Here is a 22,506-nt window from a genome sequence, read left to right on the forward strand (position 1 = left end):
AATAGAGCTCTTCTATTACTGCTAAGCGTATAGGACCCATAGGTGTTTTCAGAGCTGTTTAACTAGGATATAGAATACTACATTTTCCTTCTACTTCTACAACCTGGGAGCTCAGACGATTTTCTTTCTGGTAGCCATGATCAGACTCTAAAGGCCCAAATAGAAAGCCTCAGTCCTGGGCAAGTCACTTAACCTCTCTGAATCTCATCAGTAGAGTGGTCACTAATACCTCTACCACAGGATTGTGAAGATTAAAGCACCAAGGATTATGGAAAGTAACATCTCCTATCCCCAAATCCCAGGCTTCAAACTAGTATCAATGCTCATTTGAACTGGTCAGGTAATATTCTCTGAAAATCATTTTATGGGTAAACTAATTATTATTTGAGATACAAAATTTGGTCATAAGAGGCAGGAGGAGAGAGCTGCAAAAAAGCAGAGTGGGTAGCAAGAGTTTGAAATAACTTCAAATATACAGGCCCCTGGTTTCTTGCCAATTGTTTAGATTTACTTCCCTTGCACACACTTTGGCCTTGGTGGTACATCTGGCAGTCACGTGTCCAAAACAAATCTTTATCACTTTGAACTTGGGGAAGGAGTTGGAGGAGGCTGAATTTTCTCCCAGATGAAATTCATGAACATATTAACCTGCTTTAGAGGAAGATGGGAATTTTCTAGAAGAAAAGTTTGAAAGAAACAATATGGGAGGCTTTTTCCTCTTCATGAGCTGCGGGGCATTCCCCTATATCCTCTAAACTAATATATTATTTGGCATAAGTTTAAAGACATTCCCCTCATCTAATTTTCCTATATTCCAGGGAAATTGCCAATTTTTTTTTTTTAAATAAGCCTTTCACTTTATGTAGTCAAAGTGTTCCAAAGGGATCTTGTGTTACATTCTTGGATAAACAGAAGAATCCCCAGTTGCATAAAAAATAAGGGCAAGGACTCCAGAGCCAGTCTGCCTGTGTTCAAAACCAAGCTCTACCACTTCCTAACTTACTACCGGGGGCAAGCTATGTGACTACTTTGTTTTCTCATCAGTTTTCTCATCAATAAAATGGCAAAGATACTAGTGCCTTTCCCAAAGAGTTGTCATGAGAACAAAAGGAGTCAATATTTGTAAATATTAGAATTTTAATAGAACCAGGGATCCCTGGGTGGCGCAGCGGTTTGGCGCCTGCCTTTGGCCCAGGGCGCAATCCTGGAGACCCGGGATCAAATCCCACGTCGGGCTCCCAGTGCATGGAGCCTGCTTCTCCCTCTGCCTGTGTCTCTGCCTCTCTCTCTCTCTCTCTCTCTGTGCGACTATCATAAATAAATAAAAATTAAAAAAAAAAAAGAACCAGTTCACTGTTCTAAGAACAGTGCATGGCACAAAGTGTCATAAAAGTAACTATTAAATTTAAATAAATCCCTAATTCATCTTTTTCGGTAAGATATTACTTAAGCATAAAGTATGTGATGTTTGAATCTTACCAAAGAGATGGAATTCTCCAAGTGGTCCTGTATAGTGCTACACAAGCAACGGTTTGGAGCCAGAGAAACTCTTGGCTCTGTAACCTCTGTATAGCCCTGTGCTGGTCACTTTAACCTGTCCCTGAACCTTTGCTTCTTCATCTGCAAAATGGGAATAACAATAACTATCTACTAGGCACGTTTTAAAGGTAAACTGAGAAAATATAGATGTAAAGTTCCTGGCACAAAGTATTAATTGCTCAAGAAGTGAAACTATCCCTCTCCCCGGTACACATGTACATACTCACCTACAATACAATCTATAGCAACAACTCTGAGCTATTATGAATTCACTCGTAAGTTCACTACCCCAAATACTGTAATATGGGCTGGCTTTTGCACGTTTTATCACGACAGTGGGACGACCTCAAGAAGCAAGAAATCAGCTAGCTGGACCCAACCCAGGGAAGAGTCAACCGATGCACAGGCTTTATCAAACAGCATCAGAGGAAGAGCAGGGAACAATGCTCTGTTACAAACTAAGCCAGGACTAGGGCTCTTCTCCAGGCCCCGCAAAGAGCTACAGATCCACAAACACAAGAAAGCCTCAGAATCTTGCAATGATTCATGTAAACAGCCCTGAACCGATCTGTTTGGTAAGCTTTCCTGGTGGTTGAACTTCTTTTAAGTGGATCCTGACTATAATCCAGAAGGAAAAATAATTCGAGACACAAATTGTGTTTAGAGGAAACAAAGGGAAATCACAATGAATGCTTACTCGAGTGAAAGGAAAACAAAGTCAATAAGTTGGTTCACTCAGACAAGAGCTGTGACACAGGCAGAAATCCCCTTTAAGAAGGATCTTTTTCTGAGGTTCAATAATAAACTAGCTTGTGTTTTCTTATAATAGCTGATACCTCAAGTAACAGTACTACTTTGTCTACCTTTCACCTATAAGAATTTCTTAAAAAAAGAAAAAATCAAAATCCCTGAAATTTTAAACTTCCGCTATGACTGAGAACTACTGTAATTAGTAGATCTAATTGTATGCATTCAAAGCTGAAAGTCATAAAATGCATGACAGGATGGACAAAAAAATTTTACTTTCTCAATCCTAGTAAAGACAAGCACCTGGTAATGCCTTCCAAATGTAAAAATCAATGCTGCTAATCTAGGATCAATGCATATTCAATGAATGCTGACTACCGGTCTTATTAGTGGGATATCCATTTGGAGCTACTTTTCCAGGCACAGTAAAAAGTTTGACTCACCCCATACATCATGTCACCTCTAGTCACTACAGGCAAGGATAAGCATGCAGTGTAATCATGACAAAGGACGGACCCCATCACAGGGAGACAGAGTCACAGCCTCAGTCTTGCAAGAATCATGCACCATCCAATTCCAAGGTATTGATAACTACTTGGCACAATGAAACCGAAGTGTTTTAAGATACATTTGCCTTTCTGAGTAAAGAAGTTCAGTATATTTCTCTTACTTTTCATTTTTCATCTTAACTAATGAAAATGCTCTTTAAGGAATCTGAGAGCCCAATGTGAAAGTGCCAGGAAATCAGTCAGTATAATGGCACTGGATGCTGTCATTGTCTAATAGAGGTCAAAATCTCTCTAAAGTAGAACACAGGGATCCCTGGGTGGCGCAGCGGTTTGGCGCCTGCCTTTGGCCCAGGGCGCGATCCTGGAGACCCGGGATCGAATCCCACGTCGGGCTCCCGGTGCATGGAGCCTGCTTCTCCCTCTGCCTATGTCTCTGCCTCTCTCTCTCTCTCTCTGTGTGTGACTATCATAAATAAATAAAAATTAAAAAAAAATAAAATAAAGTAGAACACAGACTGTCCCAACAACTGTCAAAAATAAAAAAATAAGTGGTTCCATATGCTGCTTTTATCACTTTTAAATTGACCCTAAAATGTAGCATTTGAATGACTAGCCAATGGGGGAATCTGGGCCAATGCAGAAGGACCCAGACCCAAACCGCCCAACCTTACTCCAAATATGTAAAACCAATGAATAAAATATAACAAAAGAAATGCTTTTGTATATATTTGAGCTCCAAACTAAGCAAAGAAAATACACAGACGTCAGAACAGGAACTCAAAATCAGAGCTGTGAATGGGAATTCCCAATGCAGTAACAGAAATCAACAATAAGTACATGGAAAAATATGCTTGGTACACTTAATAAAAGATAACTCAGTGGGCTCTTCAATATTCATATAAAAAGTATAACACCATGAAATCAGAGTAACAAATGAGGCTGAATAATCTAAGTAACTCAGTTTGACACATCTAGCTTCTTATCTAGAGCCAATCCATAAAGCTGGTGGGAAAACACCATTTAAAGTTGGTCTTCCAGGGGCAAGCCCAGGTGGCTCAGCGGTTTAGCGCCGCCTTCAGCCCAGGGCCTGATCCTGGAGACCTGGGATCGAGTCCCATGTCAGGCTCCCCGCATGGAGCCTACTTCTCCTGCCTATGTCTCTGCCTCTCTCTCTCTCTCTCTCTCTCTCTGTGTGTGTGTGTGTGTTTCTCATGAATAAATAAATAAAATCTTTAAAAAATAAAAAATAAAGTTGCTCTTCCAAAAGTAGAAGCTAAGAAATTTGATTATTCAAGTCCCCAGAGCATCTTTTTTACGGCTTTGTCATCTATAGGGCTATCTATGACCCGCACAAAATTTAAAAGAGAAAAAAGATTGGAACCTAGCTGAACTAATCTACTCTCAAAGATAAGAACACTTGATTTGCAAATGGCCATATGAACCAGCACAAACTGGGAGACTGAGTAGAAATATCACTCAAGTAAAATACACAAACACACAACACTTCTTCCTTATAAACCAATTCAACTGCTTTTCATAGTAAAGTAAAACTGACAGTCTAAGTGTAACATTTTTAAAAGGTTATTATTGGGGGCACCTAGGTGGCTCAGTCAGTTAAGCATCCGACTCTTAATTTTGACTGAGGTCATGATCTCAGGTTGTGAGATTAAGCCCCACATCTGGCTCAACACTGCGCGTGGAGCCTGCTTAAGTTTCTCTTTCCCTTTCCCTCTGCCCCCTCCCACGCTCCACCCCAAAAAGTTTTTAAGAAGGTTATTATTGAAGCATAGATATGTTTAAATACATTTCATAATAACATTTACAAAAAACTCATTAGACACCTCTGAAGACTACTAAGTAACCAACTTGATCTGAAAACTGGCAAATAACAGAAAAGAAATAAGCATTTAACTCATCTTTCCTGAATAAACTGTACCTCCTGATAGCAGGAGGCTTCTTTACAAAGTTTCTCTCTAAAAAGTATTCCAGAGGTGCCTAGGTGGCTCAGTTTGCTAAGCATCTGACTCCTCATTTGGGCTCAGGTCTTGATCTCAGGGTCATCTGGCTCCGCACTGGGCATGGAGCCTGCTTAAGATTCTCTCTCTTCCTCTCCCTCTGCTCCTGCCCTGCTCCTGCTCAAGTTCTCTCTCTCTCCCTCTCTAAAAAATAAAAATAAATTTAAAAAATACCTTTTAATAAGTGAAGAAGGCAAAATAGAAACGAAATATCACCATTTTGCCAACTTTAATTAAATCATGGATCTAAGTAGTAGTCACCAATGGCTGCTGACATCATGATAAAGAAAGACTGAATGAATGAAGGAGTACATGACGCCCCCAGGAAGAAATCCTACCAAAAACTTTGAACCTGAATCAGATCAAGTCTCTAGATCTGATTTCCAGCTTATAGAAAATATAAGGTACAGATAAACATGTTAAATGACACCTCAGAGATGCAATCAGCAAAACTGAGATTGTGGGAAATGGGGCAAATACCCTTTTTTCTTCAACCAATAAACTGGAGGGCAGCCCGAGTGGCTCAGTGGTTTAGCGCCACCTTCAGCCCAGGGCATGATCCCGGAGACCCAGGATTGAGTGCCACGTCAGGCTCCCTGCATGGAGCCTGCTTCTCCTCCCTCTGTCTGTGTCTCTGCGCCTCTCTCTCTCTCTCTCTCTCTCTCACACACACACACACATAAGTAAATAAATAAAATCTTAAAAAAATAAAAAAATAAACTGGAGAAAAAATAACAAAGATGAAACCCACAGATTTAAGGAGACTAAGAGCTATACCAAGTGAATACAATGTGAATACAATGTGTAGGGGGCAGCCTGGGTGGCTCACGCCACTTTGGGCCTTGGCCATGTCGTGATCCTGGGGACCCGGGGCTGAGTCCCACGTTGGGCTCCCTGCATGGAGCCTGCTTCTCCCTCTGCCTGTGTCTCTGCCTCTGTCTCTCATAAATAAGTAAATAAAATCTTAAAAAAAAAAAAAAAAACAATGTGTAGACCTTGTTTGGATACAGATTTGAACAAACCAACTGTAAAATATAAAATGTTTTAGACAACATGGAAAATTTTAACTGTAACTAAACATTTGATGATTTTAAGGAATTGCCAGTTTTTAGATGTGACAACAGTATTGTGAATATTTTTTAAAGAGTCCCTATCTTTTAAGGATGTACTTAATATGATATATAGGATTCTCCTCAAAATAATTTAGTTGGAGAGATGATATAAAGTAACAAAATTGGTCATAAGCCGGTAATTGTTTGATGAGTATATATGGTACACAGGGATTCATTATTTTATTCTCTTGACTTCTTTATGTTTGAAATTTCCCCTGATAAAAGCTAGAACAACAAAAGAAAATGGCTTTTGTCTCATTTTGCTTGGAGCATACTGTTCCATGCATTTGTTATTAATGGCCCTCTTCTAAATATTAGCCTCTGAAGGAGGACCCAAGAGGTCCCAACTTGACCATTAAAAATCTAATGCCTGCACAAAGATAACTTTCTAAATATAAGTAGTGTTTAGCAGCCATAGTTCAGTACATTGCTTTCCAATCAGAAGGACCCAGGAGATTTAAGGGTCCTTAGAATGACTATAAAGTCCTCAAAATGCAAATCCATGTATGATTTTTTGCAATAGCTGAATACTCAAATTACATCTACTATCCTGTGTATAAAATGTTACAAGTATGAGTATGCACAAAATGTTAGATACAAGATGGTACATCCCAGTGCCGTTCCAATAGCAGAAAACTAAAAACAAACTCCTATCTAACAGCAGAGGAGGGATTAAACAAATTAGTTCATAACCACTATGGAATATCACATTCATTTAAAATGAGGTTGAAGAGAAAATGGTAGGAAAGTGTTTATAATATACTAAATGAAATTTTTAGACAAAGTGGGTACAGAACAACGTCATTTCTGCCAAAAAAATTGCAGGGAAGAAAGACCAAAGAATATACACCAAAACTACAACAGTTAATTCCTTTAGGTGGTGGAATTACAGATGATTTTATTTTCTTCTTTGTGCTTTTATGTGTCTAGTAATTTTTCTATAGTAAATATGGAGATCCATAATCCTTTATTTACAATCCAGATATCCAAAAATCTCTGAAAATAAATTTTTAAAAGTTTAGGTACTAAACCCGTCCTAAACTGATAAACTGCTTCATATTTATCCCCTTTAGTGTGAATATTGACAGATTTCACTTCAGTAATACAATGTTTCAGAGTGTTGACCCAGATTCCACTAGGGGCTCGCTATTCCTCTCCAACAACCCCAAAATTCTGGATACTAAATCTCAATGTTTCCAGCCAAAGATTGTGGACCTGTATCAGCTTGTAATTTGCCACTATTACCATTTTTAGGCTTCTAAAAATGGGACTACATTTGAAAAGGTTGGGAGTTTCTGCTATCAATTATTATACATTTTGAAAGGGCATCAATATAAAATATGTCCTTTAACAACAGGATTATCATTCCAGTTTATCAAGCTGTCAAGCATCGGGTTCCCAACAGATGATTTTAGCAGCCTAGGTACCAAGTCCCTGGCATGTACCAGGCATTATGTGCCTTTCATATTTCAGCTCATGTGATGCCGCTTCAGGAAGTAGCTGCTATCCCATGTCCATTATACATATGAAGACACAGATGTTCAGAGAGGTTATATAACTTGCCTAACTCACAAGACAGAGTTGGGTCAGAGCCTGACCTTCAACAGCCATGCTAAACCTCTGCCAGCTAAGCAACCCAGGGGGCAGTTCAGCTTCCTGGACCATCTCCACCATTTTTAATAGTGGTAATAACATCACAAATGAAGCAGAGAAAATGGACTTGTTTGAAAAACTCTTTTTTGATTTGTAAACTAAACAAACTTGATCTACAAATTACTAAGAAAGGATAAATATGAAGCCATAACATATAATTTCTAGTATTACCACCATTAACTCTAACCACACCAAAGTTATTTGAAGATGTTCTATGAATTTAACAATATAATTTTCTGTACCACAAAAAAAATCTCCCAGTAATCTTTTGGAAATCAGTGTGGGGAACATTTTCTGAGAGCTGTCCAGAAGAGACCAAGTTCCTACCCACAGAAGAGCCTGACATTTCCAAGAACAAACTCTCCACTATCTACTTTTGGGGTTTCCTTGGTGTCTCTGAGCTATAAAACCCAGTGATTTACTTTCCCTGCTGAAAACTAGGGTAGAAATAGCCTCGACTTCCTTTTTGCAAACCAAAATTCACAGCTGTTTGGGGTGAACAAACCAAGAAGAAAAAAAGAATCTTCTGAAGGGATTTTTCTGGCCACCCATGCAACTTTCACTGGGACCATAATCTCCCAGGACAAGTGAACATGCTGAAGTTTACTGGATACAAATCAAATTCTTTAGACCACAAGATTGTTTCACTGTACCCAGTCTCTAATTTGTAACTAAGACAGTAAAAACTGAACTTCAATTGGAGAATTCAGAAAAAGAGATGTCTGACTTTTCAAATTTCTGTTAAATTAGCTTTTTCTACAATTACATGCCTTACTCAGTTTAAGATTAGGCACTATTTTTGCATATAAAATAATCACACAAAGTCATACTTTGCTTTAAAGAAAGCAAAAATGCACAGCAATTCCAAAATAAGGAAAAGGACTCCAATCCCAATAAATCATACTTAACAGATATATATTAGGAAGTTCTTAAAAAATCATTTTTAATGAATTAGGAAGGCTTAGTGTAAGATCTAGAAAATGGTTATCCTAATGGATAATTGTGTTTTGTTTGTTTTGTTGCATTCTCTTGGAAGAATTAGAACTTAGATCACACAAGCCCATGAGATTCTCCTTCAGGACTTGACATTCTACAATTCTTGGTCAGCACTGTCCTACTCCTTAGGATGTTAAAATCATTTTTGCTCAACTTAGGCATATTCAAAAGAAATCTGGCACCAGAGAAGGGCAAAAGTAGCAGGGCCAGCATGAGAAAACCTGTCATGTCATTATCATTTCCAAGCAACACATCCACTCGAGGGGGTGAATGAAGGACCACTGTAATGGAAGGGTTATGTTAACCATTCTTTCTTTTTTTTAAGTCTGAATTCCTGACATAAACATTAGGAATCTTTCTTAAAAACAACGAATAAGTTGTCATACATTCTGATATTGGAAGAACTTTTTATGGTTCCCAAAGTGGGGTCCATTTTTCAAAAGTTTTCATTCTTCATTCCTTATTTCAAAAAATATTTCATATTTTTGGCAAACTCGTGACTATTTCTGGATAGTCTCCCCCCATACACACCAAATGGTAGAGCAAAAACTAAAATTTATAGCCACATTTATTGCTACTGTCTATAAATTTTCCAATTTCTCCACTAAGACTCCTTGGCTTCTTTTCTTGTTCGCTCTTCTCATGCTTGAGAAATTAAGTATAGAATTCTCCTAAACCATGACACAATCTACTCCTCAATCCTAGCCTTTGGTTTTGTTTCTCTAAGCTTCTGAACCCTTGGGAATGCATTTCACTTTACATTGTTCATATATATCAGTATTTAGTTCATAATTCAATACAGTTTTAAGGTAATACATGATGTTTTCCTGTAACATTTCCTTTTGTCAGGTCTTTTGGCCCTTTAGTTGATAGAATTCACTTCTAAGTCAAATCTTACTGCCTTCTCATTTAAAATTTGCTTTCCTTTCCTGGAAATCAGTAGTCTCAGTATGACCATCAACATATCAAACTCTGCATTACACAAAAATTTGTACCCAGGGCTGAAAAATACCATGAGTTAAAAAGAAGTTTAACAAAGTGTCTGTCTCAGGGTACCAACTAAAGGCATGCATCTGTTCAACAATCAGAAAATGAGGTAATATTATATAAAGCAAAATCCATGCCATCCAGAGCCTTTCTAGGACTAGACATTATAGATAACTATGCTTTCTAAATAATCTATTGCTTGTCCTTTTAAGTAATAAAATTTTTATTTGAATCATATTGGATAAAAAAACTAAAATCTGTCTCTCCTAGTTTCATTAACATGCTACACTGAACATAATTTAATCTGTATTTGATGGCTAAGAGCCATAATAAACAGCAGTTACAGCACTAAATTACAATACAATGATGCCTGGGGCTTGGGCAAGTGTATAAGATATGCTCATCTATGTTAATAGTCTCAAATTACTGAGGTGGGAAAAATTATGATAGATTTTAATTGCTTTTTCTGTCTCTTATTTTGTCGATCTGTCACACAGACATACTGCTATAAATGCTGTAAGGAAACAGACCACGTATCAAGAGAGGGGGTAATTTTCATAAAGTTCCTACTATGCGCCAGGTCTGAGCTAAACTTTGCAGTGCATCTAGCAATCAGCCTAGCACAAAGTAGATGATGGATAAACACTAGATAAATGAACAGCACTGATGTGCCTACCTAAGCAGGCCCTCTTCTTTATTTACTGTTTCTAATCTGCCATAGTCCAGAAAACACATATCCAAATGTGAAAGAACACAATTTATAATATGTCTGGAAGAGTACTTTGCACACAGCAGGGGCAGTACAGCAAAACTGTATGTGCTGAACTGAAGATGGTTAACAGTGAGCACTTACAATGTGCCAGAACTGTGGAAATGTCTTACACACAGTATCCAAGATGATACCTATAAGGCACACAATAATGTCCCCATTTTACAGATAAAAGAAATTGAGGCTTCAAGTGGCTGAGCAATTTGTATAAACTCAAGCAGCTAGGCAGCAGTGGCAGTACTCTGTGAATTCATGCAGTCTGACTGCAAAACAAGTGGTCTTGAGCATTATACTATCTGCCTCTGAATAAACGTGCAATAAATAAGTGAAGGGCAGAAAGATATGAAGTTTGTAACAGCTTTTTTTTTCCTAGTAGAAGTTTTTGCGGACTATCTGATTCTCAGGTACGTTCTCCGTTGGTGAGGGTTACTATATGCAAACATTATACTGATAGGCCACAGCAATAAACTATGAAAGGTAGGCAGGTAAAGTATGAGCCAATAAGCTACTGTACACTAGAGATGATAGGTTCCAAAGAAGTAGAAGCCTGAGAGATCTGTATTAGGGCCATTAGGGAGGGTTAAGACCTAAGTCCAAGAAGTGTAAGAGTAAAGAAATGGGGTGAGAGAGGGAGCATTTTGTAGCTTAAGAATAAATACAAAACCTTTGTGGAACTGGGGTGGATGAACAGAAAAACACACATGTGGTTTAGAACATTTATATCCACTACAGCTGTAAGCTCCCATTCTTGCCAGCCTTACTTGGTCACTCAAACAGCTGGACAAACACAGGTTGCAGTTAGCTGCACTAGTGAGGGTAAGACATGACAGCTAATGCAAAGGCCAGATCTGAAGCTATGATTCCACAGCTTTTGTGAGGTCCTTAGAGGTGGGGAGTGTGGGCACAGGGAACCTACCCTCTACTATTTCCAAACCTAAAAAGGAAGGACATGCTGACCTGGGGACTATTTAAATACAGAGTGTCATTTGCTCAGAAATCTTTCACTCGGTTGAACCAGAATCATCTCTAATTAATGACACACCTAGTGTAACTAGCGCCTGCAGATCCTCCCTGCCCATAGGAATCACAGGGATGAGAGGCTAAGGCAGCTCTGAGGCCATCTCTACAAGAGATACAAGAGCAAGTCAGGAGTCAACTCTCTTATGCATGGAAATGGAGCCACCATCTACACTTTATGACAGAGACCGGATATATTAGCATGAGGCCAAAAGTAAAAACACTGTAGTCAACAAAGATTTCCCAATCTTGATTAACCACAGGGCAGCTAAATCTTCAGCAAAATTTCAAGTCTCTGAATGTCACCAGTAAGAGTAATCTGACCCATCCTTGAAGGTGGGAGATATGTGGAAGTTTCTCACTTCAGCAGGATATATTAAGGGTTAAGGTTATCTCTGGCAAACTTCCAAAAGTTACATTATTCATCTAATTAGAGATAGGCACCTCCAAACTTGTATAGTCTTTCTCTCATCTCTCGGACATCAGAAGTGCAGAAATATCAAAGTAATCCAAGAAAGATTCCAAACCTAATGCATGTGTTCAAAGTACATCTATTGAACACCCATGAGTTGTCAGGCACTGATCTAGGGACTGGGACTATAAACATAAGAAAGACTAAGTCACTCTAAAAGATGGAAGTGTAACCATTCATTACTATTACCCTTTATCAAGCCCAACCACTCAAGGCTCCAGCAGGAAGTTCTTCTAGTGCCCCACTAGCACCAGATAAGTTTCCTTTCCTGCTTCTGTGCCGCTGATCATGGCTTGCCAGCCTGGAATGCTCTCACTGTAACTTCACCTAATCTAAATCCTCACATCCCTCAAAGCCAGCTGAAGTACTTCTCCTGGAAGCTCTGATCTCCACCTCCCTCCCAAAGTTATGTCTCATTTCTCAGAACTACTAACAATTACTGCCAGTACCACCATGAGTCTATTTAGAAAGTTGTCATCCTTTAACTGATATTTCTATTTGTTCAATGAATCCTGAGTACCAACTGTGTGGCAACATTGTTCTAGGGGCTAGAGAAACTGTGGCAAATAGCACTGGTTTTAGCTTCCACGAAAGAACTCCTGGGGAGAGTTCTTCTCTTACACTGCTTTTTATTCACTTATTTTTTTAAAGACTATTTATTTCAGAGAAAGCGCGAGAGAGCGAGAGCGCGCGAGCATGAGTGGGCAGAGCAGGGAGCACAAGGTGGGACCGGATCCCTGGATCTTGACCTGAGCCAGAGGCAGACATCCAACCATTTGAGCCACCCAGATGCCCCTTACACGGCTACTTAAAAACCTTCCTGTGTAGACCTGGGTTTGTACTTAGTGCTTAATACCTAACATTTATTACCTCCTTAGGTTGCTTTGGTCCAAGCTCACTCGAACTGAAGTTACGTAAACTAATAGGGAACAAAAGCCAACGAAGCCATTTCTAAATGAACTTCCACTTCTTGAAAACCTCAAAAGAACAAGGAAGGAAAAGAAAACAGGCAATGAAAGTGCTGCTGACCAACACATTTTACTCACACTGACAAAGCGCCTCCAACTCCCCCTCCAATCCAGGCAAAAGTGACCTTCTTCTCTGAATCCAGATAGCTCCAGATCAAGTGTTTAACAACAAATCTCGGAAAAGTTTAAAGCACCCCTCAGTTTCCGAAATCACTCTTTCTAAAGCTTTGTCTCTTGACGAATAAACCCCTTGACGAATCCTGCGTACGCCACTCAGCAGACTAACCCAATGAGCTTCATTACAACGCACTAGAATCTAAGCTCCGAGCACAAGAGGGGCTAAAAGAACACGCGGGACGTGGTAAATCCAGACACAATTTTAACGTAAACAACAAAAGCCAGGTCCCGTGGGGCGTGGTGGAAGATTCCAAGTTCCCAAAAGAAGGAAATCATGAGAATTTCCTCCAGGGGAGCGGCGAGATTCTGCAAGGCGTGGGAGTTTCTGCACGAGGTGAGGGAGATTTAAAATGAATATTCCTTTGCTCTGAAGTGCCGTGTGAGAAGCGGCAGCTGGCACCCGAGGCGGGCGAGGTGAAGCCCGGCCGTGCCATGCGGCGGCGGAGGCTGCGCCTGGGCACTCCCACCATTCTCCACAGCCGAGTCGGGACGCCAGACGGCAGCCCGGCGCCGCGCGAACCTGCACGGGCGCCCCTCGCCCCGTGGGCCGCCCGCCCTCGGCCCGGCGTGCCGCAAGCCCACCCCGACGGCTCTCCGCAGCGCGGACCTCTCTCGACACCCAGGGGACAGGCGGGGGAGAGGGGATCCCCGGGCGGCGGTCCCGCCCCGGCGCGTCACTCACCTGAGCAGACTGGAGAGCGGATGGCTAGAGGACCCGAGGCCGCCGCCGCCGCCGCCGCCGCCGCCGCTCCCGGAGGAGCCGCTGCCGCCGCCGCCGCCACCCCCGAAGCCCGAGGAAAGCCGCTTCCCCGACAGCAGCTTCTCCACGGCCGGGAGGTGCCCGGTGCGGGCCGCCTCCAGCAGCTCCTGCTCCTTCCCCATCCCCAGGGCCACCGCCCCCTGGACCCCCTTCCCAGGGCTGCGGCCGAGCCTGCTCCTGCTCCCAAACTTTCCGTCTCCGGGCAACGCACCCCCCAAACCGGCCGGGGACACCACCCCCCTCCCCCCGCCTTTTCGCCCCAGGAGCGCGTCACTTCCGGGATCTGGCGTCACGCGTCACCGCGCCCCCACGCCCCGCCCCCTTGCCCACCTAGCTGGGCGGGGCTCGGCCGGCGGGCGCAGGTGGCTTTGGGCCGCGGGAAGTGGACCCGGGAGTGCGGAGATACGCCTCCAGCGGCAAGAGGAAAGCGACTTGGAGATTCCCGCTGTACAGGTGGAAGGGGACAGACGGAGTCCACCTGTAGGCGCCTCCCGAAGTGCGCTCCTTCCCCAAAGGTTCTGGGAGCCCACAGGACAGGAAATACGGTAATTCACCCAGGCAGCGTGCAAACAAAGAGAGAAATACGGTAACGCCCACCTACATTTCCAAGTCCATTCTTTGAGCACGCATAAATTAAATCTGTGGTGTCTGTGGGGGCCTAGTGATACAGAGGTGAATAAAATGCCCCACTCTTACCTCAATCACGGGAGAGAGGAAAATTTTTAAATAAAAATCCCTCCACTTCTTGATGGTCCCAATCTCTGACATGGCTCGTTAAAGTGAAATATGCAAAGACGAGACCTCCCTTCCCAGTAGAATCCGTTTCCTCTCCTTTTGATGAGATTAACCAAACTGACCTAAGAAGTCAGGTTTGTAAAACCGACCTCGATCTTTAGGACCGGTGAATTGAAAAATCACTTATGCGGGTAGAAACTATGTGTTGTTGCTACTAGAACTGTCCCTAGCTCGAAGTAGGCGCTCAACAGTTGTGGCGTGAATAAATGGGTTGGATCAATTCTGTTCGAGCTATATGACTTTTTTTTTTTTTTTTTTTTAAGGTGCATAAGGAACCGAAGAGAAATGCTGGCGATTCACACAGGCCCACGATCGCTAACCAATTGAAATGTACGAAGCTGTGTCCCCGCCTATAAATTTACCAGGTAGCCGCATCCCACCACACCCGCGTACAATGGAATTGAGTTTTCTCCCGTCCCCAAACTTGACTCTGAGAAAAGCGGATTAAGCAGTTAACTTCGTTTTTGGAAAGGCAGAACGGAGGGGGAAAAAAGAGAAAAAAGTCCTTCAGTAAGCAACACAACTCTTCTTTCCCAGTGTGGAAAATCCACAAACTGAATTCTGTAACCTCAGTCTTCCCTCTCCAACCGTCACCGAATCAGAGTTAAAAGGGAATCCTGAAGTACTCTAAACGTGCTTCAAACTGTCCCCTCCGAGGAGCGGTAGGAGTGATGTCATCACAGAGCGACGACAGGAAGTAAGCTTCGGGGCTGCTGTGCTCCAGTAGGTCGTGCGTGAGCTCCAGGATCTGACAGGAGGGCGATCTCTCCGCTCTTTTTCTTACCGCTATGGCTAATGCCTGCGAGTCGCCCACGGAAAAAGGTGGAGAGGCAAGGGAGTCAGATGAAACGGCCCCTGCTCCCGGGGTCCCCGGGCCTACAGATACTGACGGAATCCCGGAGGAAACTGACGTGGACGGAGATGGGGACTTGAAGGAAGCCACGGCCGAAGACGGCGAGGTAGGGAGGGAAGTGTTGATGAGGCTAGAGGAGTATTCCGAGATTTTTAGTGCTCTCCCGACCGCCTTCCTGGTTGGTCCCTCCAAGCTAAGATAAAACTCTTAACTCACCATAACTCTCTAGATATGAAAAGGTGGGCGGGGAGAGGGAAGAGACAAAACTTTAATGCTGCTTCGGTTCCAGAGACCTAGCCATTGGGTTTAATACTTTTAATCCTTGCCCTTACCTGTCGAGGCTACTTATAAGGGATTTTTTTTTTTTTTTTTTTACGTAAACTCTCCCCCCCCAAGGTGGGACTTGAACACGACGGTGAGATCAAGAGTGCCTCCTTCCCCACTCAGGAAGCCACCCAGGCGCCCCTCAGGGACTTTGGCATAGCCTCTTGGTTTTCCTGGTGAAGAATTGGGACCTGATGTCACACTAAGACTTTATGCAAGAGCTAGAAGCCAGGATTCTAGAACCCCTTTGACCGAAATATGGTTTCTCCTAGATGTTGCTCAAGCATAACTTTGTCATTACACGCTGCAGAATCGTTCAATGGAGACTGTGAGGGACTTACTGGGTTAGTCACATTTTTACCTCCTTCCAACATTTAACTACTGCATTGACCAAAGAGAACGTGACATCAAATCCTATGGGCTTTGGCCAATACCTTATTTACAGAAAAATTCATAGCTTTCTATATTTTTGTTAACAAACAGGAGATAAGCACCCAACTCAAGAAACGAGAAGAACAGAACAAACCAGAAATATTTGATGTTCAAGTTTAGGCCAAATAAATTTTAATGTCTAAGAAAAATGGCTCATTTTTAAGGAAAATAGAAATCACCAAAATTAAAGCACAGAGAGGTTAGAAAATGTGTATTAAATAACTAGAGAAGAAATGGAAAAGTTTTTTAAAGATATACTACCTTCACTTTCACCTGTCCCCTCATATTCCTGTATGAGTTTATGTGAGTTCCTCTTTAGGGAAAACAGATTAAATCCCATTAATGAGGTTTGTTGTGTCTTTTGATCTTACATTAAGATGGAGAGGATGAATTTGGATTTTAATTGCTATTAAACATCTAGTACAAGTAAATTTATGTTAAATGCTTATGTGGGGAGAGATTAATAAGAAATCTATCTTCAAAAAGTTTTCAGTCTAGGGGACGCCTGGGTGGCTCAGCAGTTAAACATCTGCCTTTGGCTCGGCATGATCCTGGAGACCCGGGATTGAGTCCCACATTGGGCTCCCTGCATGGAGCCTGCTCCTCCCTCTGCCTATGTCTTTGCTTTTCTCTGTGTCTCTCATGAATAAATAAATAAATAAAATCTTTTTAAAAAAAAGTTTTCAGTCTAGCAATGGGAAATAAATATTAGTATGATACAGTAGAATGAAAGATAGGAAGAGAAGAGCACTACGTGTTAGAGAAGCTCACTTTTAAGTTCCAAATCCAGGGGCGCCTGGCTGGCTCAATAGGTAGAACATGGGACTCTTGATCTCAGGGTCATGAGTTCAAGCCCTAGCTGAGGGTAGAAATTACTTTTAAAAAAATTATTAAAATTTCCAAATCCAAAGAAACACTGTTTTGATGAGAAGGTGCCTCCTTTTTAATGTTCTTTCCAGATGGAATCATCAGCAATAAAGAGTTCTATAGATTTAGAGGCAGAAGAGCTGGCTGGTTGGAGAGGACTTTTCTGACATCCCCTCTAAAGAATGAGGTCAGGAAAGTGGGCTCAAGGAGGCAGAGTGGTTTTCATGATCTTTGGCACATCGTTTCTTTTGTAAATACATACTAGAGCTATGTTCATAGCTAAACTGGAAAACTGGATTACACAGCTGAGCTATAAACTTCTCTAGGAGAGAGAGTGTGTCTTACGTATGATGGCACAGCCAGGGCTTGGGACCAAAAAACTACTGAATAATAAGTTTGTTGTGTTGTAATGTGAATGAACTCTTACCTTGCCCAAGTCTGGAATGTAGGCTTGAATATATATGTAATAGGGTTTCTTTCATCTTTTCAGCTCAAGAATCAGGACATCTCAGATTTAACAGCAGTTGAAAGGGAAGACTCCTCTTTGCTTACTCCTGCAGCCAAAAAAATAAAAATAGATACCAAAGAAAAGAAAGAGAAGAAGCAAAAAGTGGATGAAGATGAGATTCAAAAGATGCAGTAAGTCACTTTGTGATTTTTTTTCCCCATTCCAAGGCTCTACTTTGACCACACAAAGTTAATAAGTTTCTTTGGCCTTTAAATTTTTTTTACTTTTTTATATTCAAAAGAAAATAAAGCAAATATCCTATGTTACATTTTAGGAAATATAAGTAAAAAGAAAGATATCACTTTATTACCAGAGATAAACACTGTTCATATTTTGGTATATAGTCTCCAAGATATTTTCTATACATACATATCTAGAATTTTTTTCAAAGATACTACTATTTGTAACCTGTTTTTCATATTATATATGGTGAATGTTTTCCATATCAGTAATTATATATCTAGGTCATAATTTTCTTTACTTGGAAGTAGCTTCATTGTAGTGTTTTGGGGTTGTTTTCTTTTTAAGATTTTATTTTTAAGTAATCTCTACACCCAACATGGGGCTCAAACCCACAAGCCCTAGATCAAGAGTCACACACTCCCCTGGGCTGAGCCAGCCAGGCACCCCTCATTGTGTTTTCTGATTATAAAAGTAGTATGGGCTCGTTGGAAATTATTCAGAGAATACAGAAAAATGGAAAAAATAATTACCTATAATCCTACCACCCAGAGTAACCCCGGATATATATTTGATTATATACTTCTTCAGATTTGGGGGTTTTGGTTGTTGTTGTTGTTTTCAGATTTTTTTTTTTTTTTCAGATTTGTTTTTAATGTTTGATATGTGTAGCTAAATATTTTCCTGTCAGTAAATATGCCCATAAATCCTCAGTTGCAATGGCTTCGTTATATTCCATTATGCAGATAAATAACCCCTATAGTTCCTTTTTTTTCTTTTGACAACATTATGACGAGTATCTTTGAGCACATCCTTCACATACTTGTCCATCTATTTCCTAAATAAACTCCTAGAAGTGAATTGCCAGTTCAAACAGTATGAATATTTTCAAATATTCCTCATACACATTTCCAAATTCTTCTCCAGAAAGGTTGTTCACTTCACACTCTACCAGCAGGTATGAGTTTTTTTATCCTCCCATTCTTACTAATACTGTGCTTTATAATACTTGTCTGATTCATGAAAATGTTATTTTATTAATTTTAATTTCTTTAGTTAATAATGAAGGTTAATTTTTCTTCTGTATTGGCCATTGGTATTTTTGCAAATTCCCTATTCATGTCATTTGCTCGTTTTCTAAATTAATATAGCCATCTTTTCATTTATTTGAAAGTATTAATCATTTTCCATATATTTTACAAATATTTTCCCCCAAATCTAACTACTGGTTTGAATATAAATTTATGTATCAAATGTTTACCATCAATGTGTAGTAAAGGTATAGAGTTACAAGGAGAGAGCAAAGTGCTGAAAATACAATCTAGATAGTATATTATATAGTGACCCAACATTGTTATTCAAGTTTTTATGCTTAATGAAGTAGAAAGGAAGTTGTATTTTCACTTTTTTCTCAAGTTCCTTAAGAATAAAAATATTTTATCTTCATTCCTTGTATGCACAAAGCCTAATGCTATTGACCCCTTGAAAATTCACTAATTGTCCGAAACTTGCTTTTATTGATGTAATAATATATCTTAAGCATTCATTCTTGTAAGCCACTTTAATTACCTGAATCTTTGTCTAGAATCCTGGTTTCTTCTTTTTCGGAGGAGCAGCTGAACCGTTATGAAATGTATCGCCGGTCAGCTTTCCCTAAGGCAGCCATTAAAAGGGTAAGAATGGACTACCACACTTCATTTCCATCAAATATGAGAGCTGAACTAAATGCATGAGCTATGTCCATTGGCATTTTGAGTGAGGTGTTAGTCAAACGGGTGGATCATTCATGCAGGAAAATAAAAGTAACATGCCCCTCAATTATGAATTGGGAGTTTTATATTATAAGGATACGGTCTCTACATACAGAATAAGTCACTGTACACCCAAATCCTTGTTTTAATAGTCTTAATTTCAGCATCCAGCCTTTAGCACTTTTTTAGAGAAAAACTCTTAAGGGTACTGTATTCCAAAACCAGTTCTTGACTATCTTAATTCATGGTCTTTGTCCTTCTTTCAAGCTGATCCAGTCCATCACTGGAACCTCTGTGTCTCAGAATGTCGTTATTGCTATGTCTGGTATTTCCAAGGTCTTTGTCGGGGAAGTGGTAGAAGAAGGTGAGTATTATTGATACTCTGGTGGTCTTATTTTCAAGCAGATCTATACTAAGGGACCTATTAGAGTACTTGTGGGAGTCTCCATTTGCATTAGTTAGGAGTTAACCAAGTGGGGCACCTTGTATTCAGGAGGGCATGACCATTATTCCTCAAAAGTTTTAATACTCAGAGACAAGGAAGCATCTGGGAAATCTCCTTTGATTCTTGTCCTCAGCCCAGGGTGACAGAAGCAAACTTATTTTTCTCCAATGGACTTTGTTCATTTCTGATGCCAAATTAAAGACACAAGAAAAGCAATCACGGGGGCTCACCAGTGTGGTGGATGAGGTATAGTCCCCAGTGTTATGACCCATGGGAACTGCCCTCTCTCCGTCAGGAAAGAACCTGGCCACAATGTATCGCTAATCTTGTCAGAGGAATGTTTTATTTTTTCAAGCAGAAGATATGTTTTAAACTGTTGCCTATGACAAAGCCTGATATGATATATTATACTAAAGTTAACATGACCTGTTTCACAGCATTCTCTTAAGAAGGGAAAATGTCTTATTTCCTTAGCAAGCTTAAGAAGGGTTAATGGGAATTACAGGATTCAAATGGATTGTGTGATATGAAGTCTTTGTGTGACAATGAAGCTTTCTTCCTGTCCTCTTTTTTAGCACTGGATGTGTGTGAGAAGTGGGGAGAAATGCCACCACTACAACCCAAACATATGAGGGAGGCTGTTCGGAGGTTAAAGTCGAAGGGACAGATCCCCAACTCAAAGCACAAAAAAATCATCTTTTTCTAGATCAAAGCCTAGAAAGGCCTGGTACTGAAGGAGGAAGTACTGGTTCTGGACTTCCTACTACATGAGACTTTTGCACTGGTGCTTTAGTATCGCAGTCCTCCAAGGATTCCATGATGATTTTTAATGTCTTTCTCAGAACTCTGATATTCATCACATCTAAAAGGCATGCAGCCTGTTTCATACATGCTTGACTAAATATTGGGACCTCTTTGGGTATTTTGAGGCATTTAACTGTTTCTTGGCTAGTTGGAAGAAGGTACATGGGCCTTTAAGCATCTTCTAGACAGGGAAGCTACTTTCAGAGAGAAAAACCTTTCTAAGAGAGCTTTGATAGTTTCACACTGAAGCATGAAGTTGCTGACTTAGGTTGTTTCCTCCATCTGGTTTTAAGTAAATGAAACTACCAGAAGCTTTTGACACGAGATATTTTACCATGAAGAACACAGTGATAATGGAAGTAGCAGAAAAGTTTGCCCTTGTAAATGTGTAAAGTTCTCCTATGGATTTTGGTGAGTGATCATTAAACTGTTTTCCAACTTGCCATATGTGTATTCATTTTACGTCTAGTTGGTTGGAATGGGGAGAAGTTCATCATTCTTTTTTGGTGTCAGAATAAAACTGGTCTTGGCTTTTTTCGAAAATTTGAGCCCTTCCCATTTTCTACTAGAATCATTAAAATTAAAGAGTATTTAAACCCTTAAAAATAATGTAAAAGCCCATATATTTCAGGTTCCTATAAACAGAAATACCACAACCAACGTTTAGTAAGTTTAATTTGCTTTTTTCAGGCGGTTCACAGAACCAGTACGCTCAAGGTTTGATTAGATAATGCAACATTAAAACTTCCCAACACTGACCAGTATTCCAGTTCATTAGATACATTCTCATTGGTTTCCTCAAATAGGGGGGAATGGAGTGACCTTTTATTGACAGTGATTAGCAGTAATAAGGCTACTTACTGTATATAATTGGCAATCCCCAAGAATTCTTTCCTCTGTCATTCAGTGTTATAGGAAGAAGAGTTTTAAAGCTGTTCTCTTTTGATGCTTTCCTGAGCACATCTTAAAAGATGTCAATCTGTTCAGCACCCTGATGGAGGGGAAACAGCTTGGACTCACAAAGTTGAGCAAATCTGACTTTTAGTATCTTACATTAAAACCAGTCTTTAAACATACATGTAGCCAGTGAAGAAGACATTTCAGTGGGGCATTCCACAAAGAAATGCTGTAAGACTCAGGTTAAATCTTGACTGAAAACTAATAAACTGGAGAGGGGAAAGGCAGATAGTCTCTCAGCTCTAACAGGAATTTTTATTTATTTTTTTAACGATTATAAGAACTGTATCTATTGCAATTTGAGATACTGGATGAGGCTGAAATTTAAAAATAATAAGGGAGAAAGGTCACATCTCAAGTCTAGCCACCTAACAATAAGATTCTCCTAGAGTGTTTCTCCTTATGTCTGTTGTAAGATAGGGAAAATAATCCCCACTCAACAAGAGCTACCATCCATACCTATCCAGAGAATGGGAATATTCCTACTCTAGTAGAAGGTGGGGGAAGATCGAGGTGAGGGCTGTAGTCCGCTAAAGGATGTTTCAGCACACCAGCTTCTCTTGAAACAGCAATGACTATGGTAAATCGCAAGGTAATGACAGCTTTTGCAGTTCACAAATAACCAAATGTCTATTAGCACTTCAGCAATGTTCATTTGTTTCCACAGTGTTGTCACATTACTAAAACTGATTTTAGAAGTATAGGTGAGTATTAAATGATAAAAAAAACAGACCTTTAGTGTAAAGGTTTAGAATGGCAAATTCCTATATCACTATGGTAATACTTCAAACTACCTGCCTTCCACTGCCCCGGTGAACTGGGCTAAGGGGGAACTAATGTAAATGAGCTAAATGCAAGCATTTAAATTA

The 22,506-nt window shown here is 40.4% G+C and overlaps 2 protein-coding genes and 1 long non-coding RNA gene across 14 annotated transcripts in view; 1 reads left to right on the forward strand and 2 right to left on the reverse strand.

Annotated features, from left to right (window-relative positions):
* ANKS1A (ankyrin repeat and sterile alpha motif domain containing 1A) overlaps positions 1-13,946 on the reverse strand; it is a 178,698-nt gene extending 164,752 nt beyond the window's left edge. For 2 of the 10 annotated variants that reach the window (XM_072833348.1, XM_072833350.1), the window contains exon 1: positions 13,644-13,944. In XM_072833348.1, the coding sequence (XP_072689449.1) occupies positions 13,644-13,843 (200 nt within the window). In that variant the 5' untranslated portion in view covers positions 13,844-13,944. The other 8 variants (XM_072833352.1, XM_072833353.1, XM_072833354.1 and 5 more) reach the window with 7 other exon arrangements.
* Positions 13,947-14,024: 78 nt separating this feature from the next.
* On the forward strand, positions 14,025-21,123 carry TAF11 (TATA-box binding protein associated factor 11). 3 transcript variants are annotated; one of them, XM_072833359.1, is made up of 6 exons: positions 14,025-14,266; positions 14,780-15,475; positions 17,483-17,631; positions 19,266-19,353; positions 19,699-19,795; positions 20,452-21,123. In XM_072833359.1, exons 2-6 carry the CDS (start codon positions 15,305-15,307, stop codon positions 20,580-20,582), a joined length of 636 nt encoding a protein of 211 aa, XP_072689460.1. In that variant the 5' UTR covers positions 14,025-14,266; positions 14,780-15,304; the 3' UTR covers positions 20,583-21,123. The 3 variants fall into 3 exon arrangements, with proteins under 3 accessions (XP_072689460.1, XP_072689462.1, XP_072689461.1); XM_072833361.1 differs by having other exon boundaries at positions 14,035-14,307; XM_072833360.1 differs by lacking the exon at positions 14,025-14,266 and adding an exon at positions 14,330-14,393.
* On the reverse strand, positions 14,994-20,468 carry LOC140637168 (uncharacterized). The gene is made up of 2 exons (XR_012034416.1): positions 17,420-20,468; positions 14,994-15,594 (listed from the first exon to the last, which is right to left on the reverse strand). It is a non-coding gene; the product is annotated as an uncharacterized lncRNA (long non-coding RNA).
* Positions 21,124-22,506: the final 1,383 nt, after the last annotated feature.

This window comes from Canis lupus, chromosome 7, assembly GCF_048164855.1.
Source record: "Canis lupus baileyi chromosome 7, mCanLup2.hap1, whole genome shotgun sequence".
Lineage (NCBI taxonomy): Eukaryota > Metazoa > Chordata > Mammalia > Carnivora > Canidae > Canis > Canis lupus.